General features: G+C 37.8%; 1 protein-coding gene across 1 annotated transcript in view; it reads left to right on the top strand.

The window, feature by feature from the left end:
* The window catches only part of cntn5 (contactin 5), a 56376-nt gene that overhangs the window by 7612 nt on the left and 26028 nt on the right, over positions 1-22736 (top strand). Inside the window, exons 4-8 of the mRNA XM_070829338.1 lie at positions 5187-5282; positions 9149-9352; positions 13924-14026; positions 18908-19089; positions 22503-22639. Coding sequence (XP_070685439.1) covers positions 5187-5282; positions 9149-9352; positions 13924-14026; positions 18908-19089; positions 22503-22639 — 722 coding nt within the window. The remainder of the gene's footprint in view (positions 1-5186; positions 5283-9148; positions 9353-13923; positions 14027-18907; positions 19090-22502; positions 22640-22736) is intronic.

A 22736-nucleotide genomic window follows, 5' to 3' on the forward strand; every position in this document is an offset into this window, starting at 1 on the left:
AACATGTGTGGCTATCTCAGTTGTACCACTGAGTTGGCAACAAGTCCCACATCTCACCAACTGTTGTTGTTGTGAGAGATGAAGAACCAGTCAGAAATGTCCATGTGGGAGTATTAATGATTCTGTATGCAATGTTGGCACATGGCATCATTACGGAGTCAAAGAAACACTGAAACAATTATTTGTTCTACTTGTGGATAAAGTTAAAATAGCATGAAGATAAAATAATACTTTATTGATCCCCTAGGGGAGAAATTCAGACGATACAGCAGCACAAAGACAGAAATAAGTACAGAAAAATAGAGGCGCTTACTAAAAAGAAATAATTCTATGTAAGATAAAATAATAATAGAATGAAATAGAAATTATATAAGAGCAGTTAAACACAAACTCAGATTACAGACAACAGCGGTACTGTATCTTGTATGTGTGAATCAGAACTGCTGCTGACTTGAAATTTCCCCATTGTGGGATAAATAAAGGAATATCTTATCTTATCTTATCTTATCTTATCACATACAGTGTTTAGCTGCTACAAAAATATCATCTCAAGCAAGGTGACATAGTTAAGACATGAAAATGAATATGGAATATATTTTTTTTCCATAAACAGATATCAGGTAAAATAGTAGGGTGTATTACAAATTTTCTTCAATTATAAAAATCCTATCTATAAAGCAAGCTGCCTTATTGGCTGTGTTTCCTGAATAAGCCTGACTTAAGAGCTCAATGGTTGTTGCTGCCTCCCGAAGTACTGAGCTTTATTCAGAAATCTGGTCTAGTCATTTCATCCCATGACCACATTTATCCACGGCTGTTTGGCGTACGAAGTGACACATTTGTGTGACTGTTTCTTCACCTTTATGCAGTTCAAATATTTAACAGAATCAGTGCGTAATAGTCTCATATGCCGTCTACTATTTCTTTAAAATGCGACCCTTCAAAAGCTAGCCACCGAAACAAAGAGAGGTACCCTGCAGCACACATTTGGATGCAGAACCTTCCCTCTCTCTTCCAGCATAACAAATGGAGGGTATTTATCACTCAGCATGGAGCTCAACTTTTTCTTCCCTTTTCATGTTGGCACTGCTCATTTTCATGCACTGACACAGTTGTCGGCTGCTTTAACTAGTTCAGATACACATGAGCAATTCTTTTCCACATAAACTGAGTTTAGAGAAGTAATTACATGCTTTCTACATTGTTAATACTTAAAATAAAATGGCCAACTTATTTGACTTGTGTTACACAATCAGTGTACATTGAGGCATCACGCACAGTCAGCAGGCTCCTTGTAACTCTGTCTTTAGATGGGGAACATTATTTTCCTAATTACTGGTGTACCTGCTATAATTTCAAGCAGAGCACGCTGAATCCTAGAGCTCTGCGACTCAGCCTATTTTTGTATAGCTACCATCTGAGGGTTCAGATCAGATTTCTGGCCTAAAATGCTTAAGAAGTCTGGTATCATACTTTTAGGCACCAGATGAAAACAATAGTTAGACAGAAGAGTTTAGGAGGTAGTCACTCGTGATGTGCTAAACAGTTGTTGGCTGGTTCGGTTTTATGAAAAGTGTGTTTTTACTTTAGTGGATTAGTTGAGAGGTTTTAGAATTTCATCCCTGTGTTTATGATCTTTTTACTTAATCTTGGTAGCCGCTGATATTATCATAGTTAATGTGTGAAGGCATAAGAAAGAATTCTCTGCTTTGATGTTAAAAATTTAGCCTTAAGCCAAGATCTGCTAAAACACACAAACAAACAGAAACATGTCAACTGTTTGGACTGGGATGGGTTAAATTAATTTGGGACAGGTTGGCCTAAATAAATTTTGCAGGGTCAAGTAAACCTCAAAATTACGTGCCTGTGCAGCACTCTACTATAGCCTCTAGTCCAAAGGGCTTTTAGGTCAAGCTGGAGAACTGAACACAGTCCCGTTTCATGCATGGAGGAATGGTTCAGTAAGGCTCTCTATATTCTGCCCACTGCTTACGTACCCTACTCCAAAGACGTTTCAGTAGGATGTTTTTTTTTCTCTCTTTGTTTTGAAATTCTGAGCTGCTGAACTCACACTTGGGCTGTTTTTCAGCCGTGACTTTGAAGGCAGCAGGCAGAAAGGAGGCCTCTGATCTTTCTCCCCAAAGAGTTCCAGACTCACGTCTGCAGACGTGAGTCTGGCTGAGGCTCAGGTATTGAGCCACTCTGAGCAGTACAGTAGTAATGAAATTAACGGGATGCTTTGACTTGAGCATTGAAGACCAACACACACATCCCACTCTGAAATGTTCTACAAATCTGAAATGATCTGTAGTTAATGCCCATTGACTGAATTCATACTGATCTTGAAATAACTAATTTGCATTGAGCACCTGCTATCGTGCTTGCTGCAAATTTCATCACTGCACTTCTGGATTTAAACATTTATATGGACATAAGTTGACTTGTAATTTTTGAGGATACTTTAACGGCTGGCCTGTTTATATTATTAAAAAGTCATTAATATTGATTCACTTACATAAATGTAGTTTGCAAAGGGAAATAATAGGTCGATAAGAGTTTCATTTGAACCACATCTCATGGTTCCATCCTGGTGTGTATTTTATATTCACATGTTACTGTGACCATTGCTGTGGTGCTTCTTGATTGCACCTCACACTTGACCGTCAAACAGCACTGTAGGTTTTTCTAGGTGGCTCTCTTTTTTTCTTTCTCACTTACTGTGGCTATTACTGCTAACCATGCCTTATTTATTCCAAACAACCGATATTGCTGCTACCTGAAATGTAAAATGTATAATGCCTAGAGATGTTTCCCAAAAGGAATCAGGGAGGAAAGACCTCTGCCATTACTGGGTATTTTCAACAAGTGTAATGGATCTCTTAAACTAGAATTACTCTACAGTAGGTTGATATAACAGTAGCAGAATAGAAATACATAAAGGAAATGACATTCAATATTTATTAAATAAAGCAAGCTGTCTAAGGAAACTCATGTTTCTACAATATGTAGCCTGGCTGAATTAATGAATGGTGCAGAATTGGCTACTGTACAGAAACACATTAAATTCACATTGGGTTGCTGCCAGAACAAGTACATACAAGTGCACCAGCTGTGTTGTAGGTCAGTAAACACTATACTTTAGCAGTTGGATGTAAAAACTCATGGTCAGTAGACAGTAGGTAACTCTCTTTATTTACTGATGTCCTCACTCATTCATTTCTTTTTAGCCCACCTATTATCTGTTTACTTGTTAATGCTGCAGCAGTGAAAACTGATTCGCACTCCCTAATGATGTACCTTTGAATTAGAGAGAAAAACAGTTAGAAGGAAGATACACTGACAAAAAAAGACAGGATGGTGACAGCTTCTGGAGAATGTGCAGTGAGCACTGTTACAATCAGTGGCTCTCCATCCCTTTACTCTGGTGGCAGGTTGTTAGCACAAATAAATCAACACTAGGCACACGTAACAAATAGGCCAAGATGATGAGATCTAGTTTGCTAAGTTATCAGTACAAGACAACTATATTTACAAAAAAATACAGGGTACAGTATAGGAAGACATTACAATGGACAAGCCAGCAGCCCCCAGCTTGAATGGAGGCACCTTACAATGAACTGACAAAGTAGAAGGTTCAATCACTCAGAATTAATTCCAAATTGAAAGCTAAGAGAAGGTTTCTATAGTCATCTGCACTGCAGACATTTTAGCTTTGTGTACTCTGGTTTCACACTGTCTAGTCCTGATAAACTGTAAATACAGTGTTGGATATGCCTTGTTTTAGGAACAGGAAGTGGCCTGCATTGATTTGTGGCGGGGATTGAACGGTTGCAAATCCAGTTTGTATGACAGGCTACTCTCTTCGCTGATTCATCTGAAAAAGTGTAGCATACCACATTAAATATTTACTCCTCTGCTATTCTTTGTTGACATAGTTGAGCTATTTCTACATACCATAGTCTTCGAAATGCTTCAGATGAACCTTTTGTTTTGTATCTTCTTTTTTCTCTTGAACTAAACGGTTTCCAAAAAGTTATGTGACTAGTACATTAAAATAAAATGCAACTCACTCCTAAAATGAGGAGAAAAAGAGACCACACTGATGGCAAATATATACACTTTGACAGGAAATTGACTTTGTGCTACATTTTAAGATGAAGGCCATACACTGTGATCATTATTATATCTGCCAGATATTGAGAAGAAATGCAGGTTTCACAAGTCACTCGGAGGCATAATTATCCAACATTTCCAGGGTAATGGTAAACACTGCCCCTCAAAGTGATGAAATGAAAGTGGTGGAGACACAGAGACCCGCCCTGGGTCACCAGCCTGTCACTTGATTTCTACATGTTGGCAATACTTCAACTAGAAATTAAGCAGCCAATCTTAAGTTCAAGAAGGCTGCAGTTTGGGGAATTTAGATTAAAACTGCTTTGTTCTGCTTGCACAGAAAAACAACCAGGTGAAAACAAGAACTGCCACTTATAGTATATTCATTATAATGTCAGCAAAGGACAGCAAAAGCTAACATATTTTGGATGATTTAATCTAACAATAAATCTATTCAAATTCTAGAGTGTAGATTCAATGATCAGAATGAATTCTTCTAAACAGCATGACAGCTCTACAAATGTACTTGAGAAAACAGTTCATTTTAATTCAGTCAGGAATAATTGTCTTGTCAACGTTACTCCACGACACCAGTTCAAAGGATAAGGACTTTTGATGTGTCTACGTGATGATTTTTAACAGCTTCATGGGTTTCCTTGTCTTCTTGTTCTTGTAAACCACATTTTATGTTGGCACGATGATAATCTTTGCCAAACAGTAATCAAGTGTCTTCAGTTGCTGAAGATCATCCATTGATTTACCATTGTTAAGGTTAATCACAACACTGTGCACACACAAATACAATCAATTGTATGTGGACATATGACTAAACCCAAGGTGTCACCATCAGGAATCGAAACTACAGATGAAAGTTTTAACCTTGTGCCACCAGCTCAAAATTCAAGTCCATTGATGTATGTTTACGTGTTTTTTAAAATCCCTAAATCACATAAAGGGATTGAAGTGTGGCTGCAGGCATAAATTCAGTTTTCTCATCCCTTCAAAAATGAGTCCATATACTGTAACTATGTTATTATATTGCTGAGTAACGTTGTTTTTGCATCCTGTTCCAGATCTCCGGCCCTTTAGTGGGAAGACCAGAGGTGGCGTATCTGTGCGTGAAGGCCAAGGGGTGGTACTCATGTGTACCCCTCCTCCTCATTCACCAGGTAACAGTTTAGACCTTCTGTCTCAGCCAGAAGAAGAAAAAAATCCTCACTTCATTGCCTTTGGGAATGTCAATAAACTCATCACTATTCATCACGATTGCTCTGACAACAAGTAATATTGTTATTACTGTGCCAAGGTGACTGATTGTTCTCATCATTTATTTATTGTATTGTATTTTGATGGTTAGTTTTTGTCGTCCGTTCTCCTATCCATCCATCCATGCTGTTCAAATGATGAGTGCGATAAGTTATGGCGACAACAGAGCCGGAGCACAGATTCTCAGAGATCAAATTTGCTGGATCATTAGAAATGAAGAGAAATGTTACACAGCCAATTATTTCGCATAGGCAGACCATAGGCAGTCCGCCTTAATGGCATATCTTGAATATCCCTCTCTGCAGTTGTACTCTAATGTAAGTTCTTATGTGAACCATGAATCATCCAGGCTTTCTGTTTGCATCAGCTCAGTTGTACCGCTGCACTGCACCCGTGGGAATGTTTGCCAAGTGCTCTTCAGCACCCGCTTCCATTTGTGGATGCCATTTTGAATGACATGATAGCAACCGGAAAGTCGGTGACAGAATAGCTGATAAAAAAGGAGACGATTAATGAGTATTAATGACTGACACATGAAAGTGTAGTGGAGCTGATCGGTCACAGCACAGGTGCTGACTTTGCCGAAGGTATATGTTGTTCTTCACACTGCATTTACAGAAAACCACCACACGTTTTTATTTTTTCATCTCAACCAAGGTTTTCTCTTGAATGGTTTAACGTATGATTGACATAAAATTAGAACCAAATACTGGAGACGATGTTATGTTGAAAGATCAGTATAATGGAAATAGTGATTTTCTGTCATTTAAGGTTCGCTACAATTTTGCTGCTGCTGTGTAAGCTGCACAGTAAACCCAGATTTCAGTCATGATGACATATTATAAGACCCACATGTTACATTACTTGTATTCGGTTGACCGACTGGATCAATGCAGAAAATGTTATATAAATAATCACTCAACCGTTAAAAGTGCAATTTAGAACAGTGAGATTTTATATCAGATATCAAATAACCTCAAAATCAGAAGTTGAGTGTGGTGAAACACTGTGTTTCACCACACTTTAATACTTTGAACTTTGCAATCTTGCTTTCACTATCTGAATGAGGTCGCTAAATTAATTGTGACAGTGCTTGTGAAATCAGCTTTTATTAGGCAAAGTTGATAAACAAATAAGAGGAGACATACAAGATCAGATCTACAAAGACAGACTTAGGCCATTTAAAATCCAGAGTAACTGAAGTGAGTTCAATATTGCTGTCATGTAATAACATGGCAACTTTTAATGAAATTGCTATCAAAGGGTTTGGAAGGTTTCCTTTTCCTTTTTACTGTATTTCTTTGGCAAAAATGTATCTGAAGTTCAACCACGGTGAGATCCATAGTACTTGATGAGGCAACCTTGGTTAATATTGTTTTCAGAATAATGTTATCTATATTTTACAAGCATATACAGTCCCTCAGCTGAATCTGTAAAAATGTGCCTGAAAGCTTTAATGGCTTCAGTGTTATGTTTTGGCTATACATATAAAAAAAACAGTGGTCTTATTATAATCACACTACACACAGGAAGTTAACGTTGCTTAAGCCTGTTTTGTCACATGTAGATTATTACAATATTAGAATATTTACTCTTTAAATACTGGTAAATGGCAGGCCAGCCTCAGCCTTTATTTTGATGCCTGTTTTTGTTTACTGATTATGCTCAAATGCACATATACAGGTAAAATCATAATATATTTCTTCAACATTGCTGACATGAAATGAAAAATGATCTCCAACAACTAAAATCATTTAAACAAATGCCAGAGCCATAAAATTTGCTGGTGTGATGAATGCTTTGGTGAGTCAGAGCGTGTCACAATTGAAATTCATATTGTAAAGGGAGTACTAAACAATGTTTGGGTTAAATTGGTTATGGGAGGATTCAAAGACATTAAAATGCCACTTAAATTAGATAGGTCTCAGTGAAAATAATTTGGAATCACTGAGATGTGAAAAGTTTATTATTTTCCATTTCATGGCTTCAAGCTCTTGTGATCAGTTTTTATGTGTCTTTGGCAAATAGTATTTTACTTTTTTTATAAAGCTAAAGTGTGACGTCCAGTAAATACAACTTGGTGGAACTCTGGTCTCTAATAATGCTAATTATTTGTAGCAAATGAATTGTGTTGAGCATTAAGTTATCATTCTCTATTTTAGAGAACAGTTTGTGCTGTCGCTCACATTTCAACTGTGTGCCCCAGTCCTGTCCCTCCATCCCTGCCTCCCTGTCGTTATCAGGTACTCCTCTAAGTAGCAAATGATGCTGACTTTGCAAGTGAATATGTTGACATTCAATATTTGAGAAGTGTCTTGTATTGATTCAGTTTTCAGACTTATCGCAGCCGCTGACTTTGAGCTCACATCGAGGGTTTGACGTCTGTCAGATCTGAGTACCTTTGAAAAAAGCAATTAGTCATTATTTACTAAGAAGACACTGATAGTCTGAAGAATTATTTCCCTCTTCGTTTCTCTAGAACAGGCAGATTATTAGACAGATGCCGAAAAAAAGGTTGTGAAATATTCTTAGGCAGCATTGGGTAGATTCATTTGTCCCTCACTTTGACAGCCATCTTTTTTTAAAATATGATGTATGTTGATGTTTAGAACTCAAAGCAAACAGCATCCTGTCAAAGTCTGCTTTATGTTTATCATAGTCGTTTTGCATCCAACCATCCATCCATCCAGTTTATTACCCACTTATTCCTGTTTATTTCTTTATGCCTTTTTTTTTTAATTTCGTCTCAGCGTACAAACATATTTTGTTCCAAGCCATTGTGTAATCTGTCTTTTTGGACAATTTAATTTCATTTCAATTTTGACTACTAACTACAAGCACATCAGTGCTGCCAAGTCCTGCCAAGGATCTCTTTAAATCCTTCACTGTCACACACTGTTCAAGATTCATTGTCCAAATAGCATTATTGTATTGGCTATATTAGCTAAATTACACACTAGTTCAGAGAAGACTTTGTCTGTTGTGTAATGACCCTTGACACACACACAACCAAGCTCACTGGAATCAATCCACCCTGGACCGGTTTCACTAGTTACCAGTTTCACCTTGATGATGACTTCACAAATAAATTAAAATAACTTTGCTGAAAATAATAGACCCATTGTGGCCCTGTTTAATTGTTGTTATATATTGTCCACAGTATTATTTTTTCTAGACTTTGTATAGACAACAGTTATTTTATGCTGATGAGCAAGCTGATCCTTTGTTGCTGCACTAATCCCACACTTATTACTTTGAATTATTATTGTGTCATAACTGTTGAGCAGTGAACAACAACATTATCAGTTTTGGGCTAAATTATCAGTGGTTATTCATTTTCTCAGTGTGTATTGTTTTACAAGGGTTGAAACTGTATATACATCATTCTCTAACGGTAGTATGTGACAAGCCTTACCTCTATTTCAGAGCATAGCAGTAGTCTATATGTCAGATCAGATCAAAAGCACCTTTTTTTTTTTTTTTACAGTTAAGTCTCTTTCATGCAGTGAGACCAGAGGGACCTTTTAGTGCTACATTAATTGATTGCGATGCCATTAATCAACATCTAAGCCAACTGAATACTTCATACAATATTCTGAAAATGAAAGTTTTTTTTATATAAACTGAGTTGTCTCAGGATCACTGGAAATGTATGCTGAATGTTTAATGCATAGGGTTTTGACAGGCTGCACAGAGGATTTATTACAAATATAATCCCAAAAAAAAATATATATATATATAATCTGCATGTTCTCCACTTGTTTTATAGAGATCATCTACAGCTGGGTGTTTAATGAGTTCCCCTCATTTGTTGCTGAGGACAGTCGTCGCTTCATCTCCCAGGACACAGGAAACCTGTACATCTCCAAGGTGCAGCCCTCTGACGTAGGGAGTTACATCTGTCTGGTGAAGAACACGGTGACGAACGCACGGGTTCTGAGCCCTCCGACACCTCTAACACTGAAAACTGATGGTGAGGCACTCAGATTTATAGCACCTCTCGCACATGAAGGGCCTGATTTGTATGAATGCCCCAGGCAGACAAATCTAATGGTTCTCATTGGATAAACCACACAGAAAATCTCAAAGTCCCCTTTCTGCTCATTTGACAGTGTTTTCTTTTCCTCTTCCCTTTTTTTTTTTTAATTTTTCTTAGATCTATTACAGTGCTCCCTCCCTCTAAACTTGTTTAGCTCAGATGGAAATCTAAAAGCATATTTTATATTCTGCTGGTGCATTTTATTATATTACAATGCATTTGGAGAAATATTTTCAGATCAGATTAAGGTTAATAAAAGTTGGGCGGTCTTCTACTTTCCACTGAGCCTCATGTTAGCAGAGAGCATTATGAATTCCATACACACCATAAATAGATAGTGAGCAATGCTTTAACATTAGTGTGGGGAGCCTTCTTCACTCACAATGTGCCTTGGTGAAACTGGCCATCAGGGAAATCATTTTCCAGCATAAAATTAACTGAATCAATGGCCCTTGCTGTGGATGGGATTTCGCTCTTTTATACTAGCCTCTCAGGAGCTGTGCTGTTGAGCTGTTTGTTGGATTCAGGTGTGGATATCACCTACAGGCATTTTACATCTGACTACACAGAGAAACGTCCATCACTTCACACAGGTGCCTGTCATTGTCAAGGTTTCAAAGAGCCACTGAGATTACATCCCCAGTGAAGCTGTGAAAGGGCCTCTGTGCCTCGGAACCAGGTTTGTTCCAAATGTTGCAACATGAATTTACCTCTTAAGAATTACACCCCCTCCAGCAAGATTCCTACTCTGTATTTGCATAACCTTGTATGAAATGGCCCTCAGAGGCATGTATAATACTTAGCACATAACCGTGCTAAATTGGTTTGTGTCTCTCATTAACCGAGATGCTAAACACATTGAGAAGGGCATGTGGTCAGTCTGTTATCAGCTGATCTGTGGTTGGATATAGAAACAAAGATGTTTTCTTGTTAATTTTTGCACTGTGAGTGATGCAAGAGGAAGGTATTTTGCTGCATCCGTATTGTGAGATGTGGTTATGATACGTGAGCTGAAGGACGGCGCACTCACCTGAAACACAACATGGCAAAATCAAATCTCTACAGCTGTAGGTCCATAATGCCAAAGAACGTCCTGGCACTTTTTGCTCTGCCAGTCTCACGATGTTTGTCAGCCTTCTGCCTTGAGAATTTGGATCTAAAATGCCGAAAATTGTACTGGCACACCTCTCAGCAGACACGCAAATGTTCCAGTGCTGTGCGCACCCCTCCGTCATTGGAATCTGACCAATCAGATACCACAATCTGTGCCCCAGTAAAAAGTGAGTGATTATTACACAGTAGACAGTTCAAGCTGGATGTGTGTGTGCGGCTCACCACTGTCAGCTTCAACCATGACTCTCTTAATCAAAACAAGCATCTGGGCTCCATTATACCCTGCTGGAAGCCATTGATCGTCGATTCGCAATCCACCTTTAGCAGAGCTGGGCTAAGCACTGAACTCTGCACTAATACACGATTTTAAACGCACATAGAGAAACACACTCCCTTTGATTTATCTGTTTGGTGTAAATAGAAGCAAGTGCGTGATTGTATTGTGTACAGCGGCAGCCTTGAAATGCAGCAAAATGAAATTGTTGTGAAGAAATCTTTGATGTGATTTTCTAGTTTTCACCACAGTCTTTCTTTCTTTTACCGTTGTCTATCATTTATAGTGCTGTTCTTTTAATTAAAGGAACATAAGCCTCTGAGGTTATACATCCTACATCCAGGATTAGCATTTTGTTTACTGTGACAGTAGCTCAGCAGTCACAGCAGTAACCTGTGATTTATCCTGCTAAAACTAAAATGTACTTTTTGTATGTTAATATGCCTCAAATTTAAAAGAAGATACAGGTTGAGCTTTAAACGCTGCTTTTACCTACAGATAAGTGGTAATGCTTCCAGCTGGACTGCAGTACTGCTCGTGTTATTATTGTCATAAGACATTTTCTCTCTCCACACTGACAGTAATATCATTGAGCCATAATGTTTGCAGGCACATGTCATCTCCATATGGGCATATTTTCTGTTCAACATTCCAAATTGTTATTGAAGACCCTAGGCCCAGAACCATATTGGATGTCAGCATGATTTTTTTTTTTTTTTTACCCACCAACATGTTTTTAGTTGTATTCTTGAAAACAACGTATTGTCCTTTACCCTGAATGTACACATTCTGCTGTCAAGGAAACAGTCTATAAAAATATCCACTGTTCTGATGAACAGCACAGGAGTGTCCCTTTTTAAAGTTGAAAAAATAAAATAAATTCAAAAATATTCTTGAGAACATGCAGCTGGTGTAAACATGGATTTTTCCCTGCCTGTATGTTAAATCACTGCAGTCACCCCAAGAATACATGTTTGTGCAAAAACTAATTAATCCAAAATCAATAATTCAGTCACATTATCAGACTGCCAAGTATACTACAAGATTTTGTCCAGTGTGAATAATGTTCTTTGCATAAAACATCTCTCCATTGCCAATTTAGTATAGCATAGGGCATCAATTCCTTAAGGCAACATCCTCATTGAATACTAACAGTTGGGGTATGACAATCCAATTACAATGAAGGAGACCACTGCAGCTGTCCAGGAATTGACTGGACCAATTAAAGTGTACGGAGAAGGTAAGAAGGAGCCATTATGGAATGGTTACAATTATTTTATGAGGAAATCAGATTTTTTATTAAACGAATAAAATGTAAATGTCATATATGAATATAAATATATATATTTTTTATATATATATTTGAAGCAAGATTTGGCTGTGTAGTTTGAAGTTATGCATTATTCTTATCAGTTTCACAAGCTCTCCTACCTTAGTGCCTTGTGAGTGGAACCTTGAAATTCCTATCTATTGATCAGAGCTAATAAAATACTTTTTTCAATGCTTTAAGCTTGGAGTTTTAGGACATGCATCATACTTTAAACCTGGTTTGCAGAAAACAAAAGCATAACAGAAAAATGTAATTTTCAAGTGATTAATAAATGAAACTGGAACATAAAATATAAAGTTACACCACAAATGAGGGTCGGTAATGTTTTAGCGCACCAAGCCTAGACACCAAGACATTATTTCTTTCGATTCTATCAAGTCTAGCTACCATGACTGAATATGATATTAAATATACTATGGCATGAGCCAATGAAATATAGCAAATTCATTATATGTGAAGGGCTGCTTTGGAGCAATAAATGTTGAGAATGAGATTGAAATTGAAAAGTTCTTTGGAACAAATATCATAAAACTCCTTTTCCATACATAGTGGGCCACAATTCAATAACGCCACTCCTCCTTTGCAGCATTCATTTCATCACATAAAAAATGTCAGGTACACGTAGGAGTTGTAATCATGGTTTCTCAAATGTCATGCCGGTCATTTGTCTTACTGGTCATGGACATTACCATGCATGTGGCACAGCACTGCATATGGTCTGATATGCTATGTTGATGAATTCAGGACAGTGCTGCGGTTCACGGTGGCGCTCATGTGCAAGGATTGTGGGCACATCTAGCATTTGTCTAAACATTTAAATTCTCATGTAATATTCATACCACAAACTCCCATTTAATAAGACTGATAATAGTAATTAGATCCCAGATGAAGGTGTTTTCGTCTGTTGCTCCAAATTTGCTCAATACCATATGACTTATTGTTCTGGCAAATGGATATAAATGGCTGCCTTAACATACAGATGAATAAACAAAGAAAACATGTCCTCTGGCCATGACTGAGAGCGGAGGTGTTAGTCACAGTGGCACTTTGCAAGACTGATAACACGTTATCATTTGTGTCCTTCACAATGTGTTTGGGAATTGTGGAGTGGATTGCTAATTCCTCAGGACAATACACTGCCTTTTCCTGTTGTCATTTGTTAGTACATCATCTTAATGGTTTGTTGTTGTGTCTAAGGAGCTTTTCTACCATTTCTTATACAGCCAGTGGTCGTGCATTAATGGAAATATGTCACTTATACAGAATATGGCACACATGACTGCATTATCCAACTGACATTGACTATATGAAATATATGTAAACTTAAACTTGGCTAATCTTGCGTATATTCCAATATGCTACTCTGTTTTTTTGTAAAGATGGAAAATAATTATTCAGTTGCTCTGTATTTGATGTAAACCAGTATCACTCATCCTATTAATAAACAGTGCATAAGGTGGATAGTTGAAAAATATGCCAGATGGTGTGCATAATGTACAGTCCTACACCTGTGCACTATGTGATTCAATGAATCATGTGTATTTCGAGAGGACTATACATCAGGAAACCTCTGGTAATTTAGATTTGCTGCATCTTTTTTTTTCTTTAGTTGTTGCTTACATGCCTATAAAAGAGCTACCAGGGCAGTGAGCTTCCCTGTTATCTTTAAATCTCTTCTCCCTGTCTGCACGCTACAAGGAAAGATGAGGATGATTGGAAAAGGGGATATAAGTAGCAGTCACTTCCTGGTTCTAATGTCTGCAATTCCTCTTTCCTAACCTTTTCCAGGTGTCATGGGTGAATATGAGCCCAAAATCGAGGTGCATTTCCCTACATCTGTTCTGGCTGCCAAGGGAGTCACTGTCAGGCTGGAGTGCTTTGCTCTTGGGAAGTAAGTAAACATGGACATATTGCACAAATATACATAGTTGTTCATTACAGCGGTACCATATTAATCACCTGCAACAATAAACTGCAGCCTATCACTGCCGTGTTGCTCAGAGATCCTTCAGATAATACTTGTGTTTTTCGCTCTTCTTTAAATTACATTATTCCATTACCTGAATGGGAACCAGGCACATCTTGTCTTCAGGCAGGATGTTAAGTGAGTGTAGAGAAGTGCAGCATCGTAGCTCGCTTGTTAGATGGCATGTTAGTGCATGGGGGGAAGACTGAATAGGGAATTCAGCCCTAGGGACCCATGTGTTCTCATAATTGAGAGCCCTAATGTATCTGTGTTTCCTGGGTGCTTTCAGGGTCTGTTATGAATGGAGAAAGCCAAGGTTATGTCTATGAAAAAAATGAAATTGGTAATAGTTGTCTGCCAGGAGGGAAAACACGCTTTTGTCCGCAGAGACTAAAATCTAAACCACTTACCACAGTTACTAAAGTTAGCATCAATTGGCTTCATGGTTTACAAAACTACTGCCTTTTTAAATCAAAATATTTTTTGAAATGGTGATTCAAAATAATTGTTGGGCAGGCTAGACCAAAAACATTTTAACATTCAACATTCATTCTTCTCCAAAGCAAGGTTGAAGTGGTATTACACATTACACTAAATAATTGTCATTGTACACAATCTTTTATCATCCCTACTCCATTTTGTTTATAATTATTCAGCATGAATTATTCATTACTGTCTCCTATCTTAAGTGCAAACAGTGACTAATCTACAGAAGACTAAGGACCTCATAATTGTTTACCTTAATTCCAATTAATTATCCACATTATGGTAAGTCATTTCCTAAACATATAGACACTGCATTATAACCTCACAGCCCTCAGTTTTTCCTTTCAAGCTAAACTGGACTTTTCGAATGCTTGTAGAACAGCCAAACAGCTTGAGTCACCTCCCTGTGCTTCCCTCAGTAAAGTAATTTGTGCATGATGGCTTTCAGTCAGACAGTGATCCCAATGACTTACCCTTTTAGGCAGTGATGAATGATTTATCAATGAACCCTATTAAGAAATGCCAGTCTTTATATAGCACTGAAAATGAAGTTAAAATGGGTTTTGTTCTCCTGATGATCAATATTTATGATCCCACCACCAGCTAAGATAGGACAGGAAAGTTCTTTGTATGTGAATGCCAAAGCTCCTTAAGGTGATTGTCTGTTGTGATATTTACCACTGACAGTACTGTGTAGGCCACAGTCAAGGGCAAAGAGAACAATGAGGCGATGAGAATGAGAAGGAGTTCAATAAAAACAGGCCTCTCACCTATAAGAGTTTTTCATTTTTGTCACTTTATGATTTTAATAATGTCTTCAAGACTTATTAATTCTGATTTTGTAACTGGTTTGTTTGTGAAAATGGATCCTCTGTGGAATGATAATCTTCACTGTGCTTCTGGTCTTTCACGTTACTACGTATACATAAAACAATTAATAAAACCAAGTAAAACATTTTACTAGAAAGTGGCATCATTAGCACTGTTCTAACAGGCTTATCACATCTTATGTGTGAACAGACCATGTATTCAAACAAATGAGACACAGCCTGACAAGGCTCACAAGGCATTTTCCTGGATTACATGACAGCTGTCAGTAGACATAGACCAACCTTACTTTATCAGAAAAAATAGCTCATTCTTTAAGCAGTTGGAGTTTCAAACCAAATATAGTTTAAAACAAATGATTGCGCTTGTGATTGTTAGCATCTTAACCCTTGGTTTGCTGGTTTGTCTGGCTTCCATCTTGCTTTCACTGTTTTCTAGATGGAAATCTGTTGCAAAAAAACAAAAGCCAAATTACAGATACATGCTGATGCTGCAGCTTTGTTGTCAGTTGGCTCGAAGTAGTGATCGGCAAGTGATTTTTAAATAAAGCATTATCAGGATAGTTACCATGTGTGAACGTAGCCATCTATAAATGATGAGACACCAACTATAGACTTGTGAACAACACAAATTTAATTGAAAACACTGGCCTCACAGTCTGCTTTACAAGAAACTCTGGAGAGTGCAGTGCCATTTGCTGCATTAATTTCAAGGGATATTGGAGTGTGAAGTTCATTGTGGTTCAAAAAGCCTTGTTCATTTGGTGGGATACACATTCTCCCACTCATTTCCACTTAAAATATAATATGTGGCATGTGCTGGATGCTTTCACCCAAATTGCCGTAGAGTAGAAGATATACTTTTAGTTTCAGTGACCCCAGAGCGAATCAAACTCTTGAAGCACTTGTAGTTACTTTCCTCATTGAGCTATACAAGACCACAAGGACCACACAGTCAGCAGCAACATAAAGTGCCTCTTAGTGGCAATGTATTTTATACTCTTGGTGCTGCGGTTAATGTTTTTGAAAGACTGTTGCTTTTGTTCAGATCACACAGGTAAAATGTGGCTTTGTGTTTCAGGTGGATTCTCCCTAAAAATAGTGTGGAATTTTCTAGAGGGACTGAGAAATTTAGAGCTGAATAAATGAACCAAATGATGGGATAATATCTAGATCTTAATGATCTGAAGCAAACCAATTCCACTATATTTTGGTATTAGATTTAATTCTCAACCTTTTGTTATGAACAAGTCCAGGTGAGGCAATTGTGTGAAATCATAATTAAAATGTAATCTACAGAGCTCGCCTATGGGCACAACTCTTAAATTGAAAACTGTAGCACCTTACATAAATCCTGGTACAATGTTATGGTAGGAAATACTCAGTTTGTACACTTTGATAAAATGGACATGACCAGAGCTGCAGAGTTCAGGAGTTAATGTCAGCAGTTTCATAAAGAAGATACTGACAGGCAGAGATTCTCGTTTCTAAACTAAGTGAGCTTATTCCCTCCTGCCCATCCCGAATCCTGTGAACACTATACAGGCCTGGTGCTCATTATTCAACCTCCAAAGAGAAATCCTGCCACGGGCTCAGGAAGATTCACCCTCATGTTCCAAGCCCTCAAGGTCTCTATAGATTTGTTTTGCTCTTTGGCAAAGGTCTCTTGCAAAATTCCCCATCAATAACATAAGGAAGGGCTTCACAGCAACTACATGCCATATTCATGAGTACGGATGTCTGTGCCCGTTGTTACCGTTGGTTTACGTTGTTTTTACACCCCACGGCGGCATTAAAATGAGAAACTCAAGTGATAACAAATGGGTCCACATTAAGACTGCAGATATTTGATTTTACCCCAGGCCCAGATTTTGCCCCGAGCAATCAGATAGTATGGGGAGATATTTGTAGTTGATTCACCATACCCTGTAAGCACTAAGCTGTCTGTACTGCAGATGGGGTGATAGTAGTGATGATAGTGACTCAAGATTATGTTGTTTGAAATAGATAAATTATAGATTGATAAATTCTACTTTGTAAAGGACTGACTGAATGCACTCTACCTAAATATTAATGAATGTGTCAGCATACGTCATTATATATGTTGTATCCACATTTTTATGCATTCAGTCATTTTTAGTGACCAAAATGTACCCCAATAAATGAAGTCCATTTGAAACTACTGACCACTATTCAGTAGGTTGCATTACACTTTCACTGATGTGAGGAAATAATTTGGCTATACAGAAATACAGAGTAAATGAAAATGTTTAAGACAATAGCCTACAAAAAGCACGTGACACAAAACTCCTGTCCAAAATGAAAAAAAATGCTTTGTTTAATACAAAACATGCTTTGAATCCTAATTTGAGGGCATTGCAGCCAAGAGCACTTCAGTGTCCTTGTGAATTTAGAGCAGATCAAAAAAGCTCAGGGATGTAACATTTCCATCTTGGCTAAATGATTGATGGGTTCACAGGAGGTTTGTATGGTGTCACATTTCCATCTTTCAGACACCTGTCAAATCTAGTTGTCATACAAGAATACTACTGATACTGAGCACATAGTAAGACATTCTCTCTCTGCACGGTCAAGTCATCTATCATAACGATCTATAGAGCAATCCACGAATAAACAGGGATAGATGACATTGCCTGAACACTAATCATAAAACCCCCTCTCTAGCTCTTGTAATAACCTGATTTGAATATTGTGCGTGTCCCTCTGAAACGCAGGGTCTAATGTGTGGGTCATTTAGTACAGTAAATATATCACAAGCGGTCAAAAGGTCATTGATTCACACACAGAGTAAAACCAACATTAAATACTCATTATGATGTGTCAGTACTGCAAATGAAGGGCTGCTGGGAGTCATTGCAGATGTTTGTTGCAGCTTGAAGTTATTCTAAAATCTGTCATTATTGGGCTTCATTTAACATTCATTTTCATTATCAAATAATCTGGTGATTATTTTTTATTATTCGTGTAGTCAAAGAAATGTGAAAAGGCCCACAACAATTTCGAAAAGCTCACATTTATGTCTTCATATTACTTCTTCTATCAGACTGACTGTCTAAAATGTAGGCAATTTGCTTAATTGATAGAGTGATGGAGCATTAGACGTGTTTAACCTTTTCACTGTTCACACATACAACATAAGACAGCATCAAAATTGTCGACGTTTTAAATTGCTTTTTTAAATGTTCTTTCACAGAGGCAAACTAGGGAGACTCAAGGTTATCATATCAAGGTGATGTTACATGAAAATGTCATTTGAATTATTATCACAAGGCCATCGTCAGATGACAGATTCATCTTTGAGTATTTATATGCATACATGTATTTTCCTAAATGGTAATACAAAATACAGACATTTTATAATATCAATAGTGAATTCCATCGTTGCAGCTCACTCCCTATACTGTGTGTAGGTACTTCGTCATCTTTTGAACTATACTGTTGAGTCTATAATCCCACTCTTCTCTCCTCCTAGCCCAGTGCCAACAATCACATGGAGGAAGATAAATGGCAACATCCCCAAAAAAGCGAGACTTCGGAAGTCCCAGGCTGTGCTTGAAATTCCCAACATTCAGCTGGAGGACTCGGGAACTTATGAATGCAAAGCCGAGAATCCAAGGGGCGGTACGGCTTTCAAAGGACATCTACAGGTCTACAGTGAGTCTGAGCATGCTGTCATTAGCTGCCCATTCGTAGATCTTACTTCTGGCTATCCATCAAACTTTATATAGGAGCAAAAGTGTCGATGTGTTGTATTCCAGGAATACTGGTCTAAACGTAGTAGTGAAAACAACTCATTTTGTCATCAGCTATTTTAAGCATTCTGCAGCTTCAAAGGAATTTTAACGATAATGATAATCTTTGCTAGTTACAGTATTCTCAAATTCAAGGCAGGGAATCAGTCCTTGTCCCTGTGAATTTGCTGAATACTCCAAGGACTAATTATACATCCATCGCAGATAATCCAAGAACAAGGGTTCATCGCCTCAATGAATGAGCTGTTTCTTCTAGTTTAGAGTTAAGTGTGGGACTTTTTTTTTCAGGCATGTTTTGTTCCAAGCTAAAAATGTTCTGAACTACTTCACTACTGAGTTGTGTTAATGCTGTAAACTGCTGAGGTTATTCTTTGTCTGTTTCAAAGATTTGCTACACTTTGATCTGAATTGTCTTTTTATTGTCTCTTTCTCAAGTAGTTAAATCCTTGGCTTTGGACGCTGCTTTCTATTAATTACACCTGTTTCTAATTACTTTTTGCCTCCAGAAAAACACAAGTTTCAGTGAACAAATTGGAATAATATGTTTAGATAAATTAACACAGAGTAATTCTAAAATGATCAGTTGCAGGGAATAGAAATAACAAGCTTCTTGACTGATTTATACTAACGTAATATTATTACCATGTTATCTAGTGCAGTTATACAATACAGCTATTTATTTCACCAAATCTCAGCTTATCACCAAAAATGTGTGCGCAGCGATCACCATTTTAGGACAGACCACAGTTTTTAGTTTTCTAACCATTATGAGGTACTAGTAAGCGTGCTAAATTACTGCCCCTGTGCATGATCATAAACTTATTTAGCAGGATGCGTGCTCTCCGTTCCTCTCTGTTTGTGCCATGACCAAGATAATGGACTGCTTCAGCCTTGGTAGGACACATTTCCAAGGCTCTGCACTTCTTGGCAACCTCCATTCTGTTGACATCACAAGGAGAATAGGGAGCCTAATTTGCAGCAGCCTCACGCTAAATGTAATTTACACAGGTCAGCTGGTAGTTTGAACTTTCATTGTGAGGGAGACCTTCCTGACCATAATCATTCAATCAAACCACACAAAAAAAAGGATTCCACTGAAGGTGCCATATGCAAAGAATAGAAAAGGACGTGCTTGGCATGTTACTGTTGGAGGAGCAGCTCGATGGCAGGGTGTCTTCCTTTGTGCACACAATGTGCAAGAAATACACAGCCACGCAGTGTACACCGTGTGGGCCTGGCAGGTGTGTCATATTACACATACAACAGTTTTTGTAATTTTCACAGTTAAGAGAAAACAAAGAGGAAGGAAAATGTGAGAATTCTAGTTGAAATCTTTGTCTAAACGAAAAGTCACACCAGAGGCTTTAAAGCTTTACAAATTTTTGCTAATTTATCACATTGACCATATATTATAATGTCATATCATCTAACTACCGTATTTACCGGACTATAGAGCGCATCGGAATATAAGCTGCACCCACTAAATTTAAAAAAAATATATATTTTTACATATATTAGCCACACCAGACTATAAGACGCAGATATATATGTTGTGAAATGAGATATTTACACAGAAAGATTTTGTAAATGTTTATTTACAGACCTTAATTGTTTCCAAACGGTGCCTGTAACACGGCAGTAAAACGGCTGATCGAACAAAACAGAAAAGTCATTAATGTTTTTATTCATCCTCCTCCTGTGCACTGAAACCACTGAAGTCGTCTTCTTCAGTGTCAGAGTTGAAGAGCCTCAGAACATCTCACTCACACACCTTGTGTGAAAAATATTTTGCGTTCGTGCGTGTTGTGCTGCGTTTTGCGTTGAGTGTGCCAAAAACTAGCGTCTTCTTCTTTGCATTGACCTCTTGCGTCTGTCTCGTTTTTGCACTTCCTGCGCCCCCTGATGGCCGTTAGCGAAGAAAAATCTATAGATTAGCCGCATCGTTGTGTAAGCCGCAGGGTTCAAAGCGTGGGAAAAAAGTAGCGGCTTATAGTCCGGTAAATACGGTATTTAATTATATAACAATAATATATAATCTAATATTTTATACACATGCTTTTTTGTTTCAATTTAAGTGCTCAGTATTACAACTTGGCTTCTATATGTATTGATGTCAGCATTTGCATTTATAAATGTCTCATCTGAGCATACACATTCGAGCAAATTGTAATTGGAGATTAAAATAATGGCGATAAAAAGCTTTCAATAGTGACTAACTCAATGATTAATAATCCTCCCTGGCAAAAAGATCCAGTCTCAGTAAAAGCTCCTTGTACATTTAATATTGTAAATGTAGAACTGAAAGATGCACAACCACATATAATACTGTACAGTGTAAGACCCAGTCGATGGAAGGAGACTACACCATGAAAAGAAAGTACATACACAGCCCAGTGCTCAGATTCTGAGTTGTGACAGAGATTCTTTGCAGAATGTGGAGTTGGACAGGAACTATGGATGCAGTCTTGGAAACACAAGCAAGTCACAAGCTACAAAGAAAAAAAAAGAAAAAAAGAAAGAAAAGCTTCATGGTTAAGGGGCCCACTAGGCAGTTGCCTAGTTTGCTTATGCCGTGTGCCTGTCGTGCAGTGGAAGGAGAAAAAAAAGACCACGTTCTATAATATGAGAGAATAAACATGAATGTTATCTGGACTTATTGGACTTGTGGTTATTATCTGCTAATATTCAAAGACTTAACTCAGGTTTTACCACAATATACATATAATCGTATCTTTTTAATCTTGGTCCCATGACTGAGCCCTGGCTGATTAGTAATGTTAACCATTTTAAGCTTTTCCTCTCCTTTCTTTGATGTCAGCATGAAGGCCAGCTCCTCATTAAAACAGGTGTGCATTTTCTTTCAGCTCATCAGGGTTAAAGAGCATATAGAGGATTGGAAAAAGATGTCTTATTACTGGACATAGCATGTGATTTATTAGTTATCTCTTTTAAGTCCAGTGTAAAAGCACAGGAGCAGTGAAATCCAGTATGCCGAGGGTGTTCAAAGATTTCAAAAGACTGTTGAAGTGTAGTATTAAAGTACAAAAAAGACACTGTGCCAAAGTTTATCATTGGAAAAATAAATAATACATAGGTTACCTATTTTTGCTTGTTTTTGAACTGTCGCTTCAAGGGATTACAAAAAAGTGGTTTAGTGCATTACTGCGTCCACATTCCTAAATGCAACCTCTTACACTATGTGTGTTTGTGCCTGTTTCTTCTTCTTCTGTATAAGTAAGGTGACCATACTTAGTACCTCGTGTGTGCTTCAAGGATATATTACTTATTCTTAAATCTTTTTTTTCTGTCTTCAAGCCCTCCCTCAGTGGGTCAGAATGATTAATGATACTCAGATGGATAGCGGAGAGAAGCTCCAGTGGGAGTGCAAGGCCATGGGGAGGCCTCGGCCCACCTATCGCTGGCTTCGTAATGGTTTGCCCTTGACATCCCAGGTACCTACCTTACCACACAGTACCCTACCCTTTTGTTAATGGTACAATGAAACATCTGAATTATTTCTGTGAAACCACATGTCCACTATATGCAGCA

The sequence above is a fragment of the Pempheris klunzingeri genome, chromosome 4 (assembly GCF_042242105.1).
Source record: "Pempheris klunzingeri isolate RE-2024b chromosome 4, fPemKlu1.hap1, whole genome shotgun sequence".
Classification (NCBI taxonomy): domain Eukaryota; kingdom Metazoa; phylum Chordata; class Actinopteri; order Acropomatiformes; family Pempheridae; genus Pempheris; species Pempheris klunzingeri.